This window comes from Colobus angolensis, unplaced genomic scaffold (genome assembly GCF_000951035.1).
Source record: "Colobus angolensis palliatus isolate OR3802 unplaced genomic scaffold, Cang.pa_1.0 Scaffold196, whole genome shotgun sequence".
Lineage (NCBI taxonomy): Eukaryota > Metazoa > Chordata > Mammalia > Primates > Cercopithecidae > Colobus > Colobus angolensis.
Genome location: NW_012115110.1, coordinates 7,879,598 through 7,881,258, shown reverse-complemented (window position 1 = coordinate 7,881,258; position 1,661 = coordinate 7,879,598). Strand labels below are relative to the sequence as shown.

The window sequence follows — 1,661 nt, the reverse complement described above, 5'->3', positions numbered from 1 at the left end:
GGGGCACGAACCCGGGAGCCGACGCAAGGGCTCGGGCGCCGCGCGTCGCCGACTTACCTTCCTCCGCGGTGTCCATCTTGTCTGGGGGGGGGCGGCGGTGACGCAGCCACGAGCTCCCGCGGCCGGGCGGGGAAAGAGGGAGGGGAGGAGGAGGAGGGAGCCGGGCCCGGGCAGGTGCGTGCGCTCAGGTGCGAGAGAGGAAGCGAGAGGAAGGAGAGGGGAGAGGGAGAGGGAGAGAGGCTGACAGAAAGCGAACCACACGGGAGGGGGAGGGGCGGGAACACCTAGGGGCGAGGCCTGGGCGGGGCGCCGAGGCGGAAGGGGCGGGAGCGCCCCAACGACAGATAGCGTCACTTCCGGCGGTCGCGGTGCGCAAGTTCGGTTGTGGGCTAAGGTGGGGAAGCACCTTTCTCTGGGGCATGGTGAATCACCGCGTGCGCTGGGCCACCTGGGGTAGTCGCCGAGACTGCGCCAGACAGCGGGGACGAAACCTAATCAGTAGCTGAGCTTTGGTAACCGCTTCTGGAGGGGCGCAGAGCGGTGGAAGGAGGCCGTGAGAACCTAGCGCCCGCCCCAGCCGACGTGCGAGACGAGGGCCCCGGCGCGGGGCTCTTCGGGAGGCCGGGAGGTGCCTGTGACAATGCGAGTCTGCGCTCCACGCTCCGGCACCGCGATGCCGAGGCCGAGTGGCTAGAGTGGGCCCAGGCGTCAGCATTTCTCTTTGGCACCCGGGCAGTTGTGGTGCACGTTTTGAGGAACTACTGAAGCCTCACTGTGATGAAAAAGGCAAACGCTGACTTCACCAAAATTACTCCCAGGGAGACTTCTGCATTTGGCTGGAAGGACTATGAGTAAACCGCTGAGGCTGGGGGTTGAAACATAATCCTCCTTTAAGGGAGATCTGTTCCGATACCGAGTTAGGGACGCTTGCCTGCGCAGAGCTAAAGGAAGAATGGTCGAAGGCCAAGCTCTGTCCCCATCAGCACGTCCCCCTCCCTCACTGTAATCCTTGACTGTTTCTCTAAATGAAGAATTATTTAGAGAATACAAATTAGAAGGGCCGCCAAGTCAGAATTGCCTGAGTGGGAGCAGTCTTTCCAGCCTCGAAAAATGTTTAAACAATATGCAGATGACCTAGCACAAAAAAAGAATGTAGCAACCGCTGTTACGTGTGAGTGGTGGAATTGGGAGGGCCCCTCCTGCAATCTTCATCAAACAGAGTAAGGTTTAGAATAAAAATAATGAAATACAGTTTTTCAAAAAGAGCAGCGCTTGACTAATGTTATTGATGTCACTCATGTTACTCAAGGCAGAAAAGAACTCAAACCATACCGACCCACTGATTTCAGGGGCTCGCCCTGAGAATTAAGCAGCCAGCCATTCTTTAAATTTGTTTTTTGTTGTTGTTTGCTTATGATTTTTTTTCTTTCTTTTTTCTTTTTTTGAGAAGGGGTCTCGCACTGTCACCCAGGCAGGAATGCAGTGGTGCGATAATGGCTCATTGCAGTCTCACTATGTTGACCAGTATGATTTCGAACTCCTGTCTTCAAGCGATCTTTACGCCTTGGCCTCCTGAAGTGCTGGGGTTACAGACCTGTGCCGCTATGCCCTGCCTAAATATGTTTATATATACTACCTCCCAAGAAACAGTTTGAAGACAG

General features: G+C 55.6%; 1 protein-coding gene across 3 annotated transcripts in view; it reads right to left on the bottom strand.

Moving 5' to 3' along the window:
- Positions 1 to 337, bottom strand: part of MARCH6 (membrane-associated ring finger (C3HC4) 6, E3 ubiquitin protein ligase) — an 82,111-nt gene extending 81,774 nt beyond the window's left edge. The window contains exon 1 of one of the 3 annotated variants that reach the window (XM_011940976.1): positions 58 to 337. In XM_011940976.1, coding sequence (XP_011796366.1) covers positions 58 to 76 — 19 coding nt within the window. In that variant the 5' untranslated portion in view covers positions 77 to 337. The remainder of the gene's footprint in view (positions 1 to 57) is intronic. The other 2 variants (XM_011940977.1, XM_011940978.1) reach the window with 2 other exon arrangements.
- Positions 338 to 1,661: the final 1,324 nt, after the last annotated feature.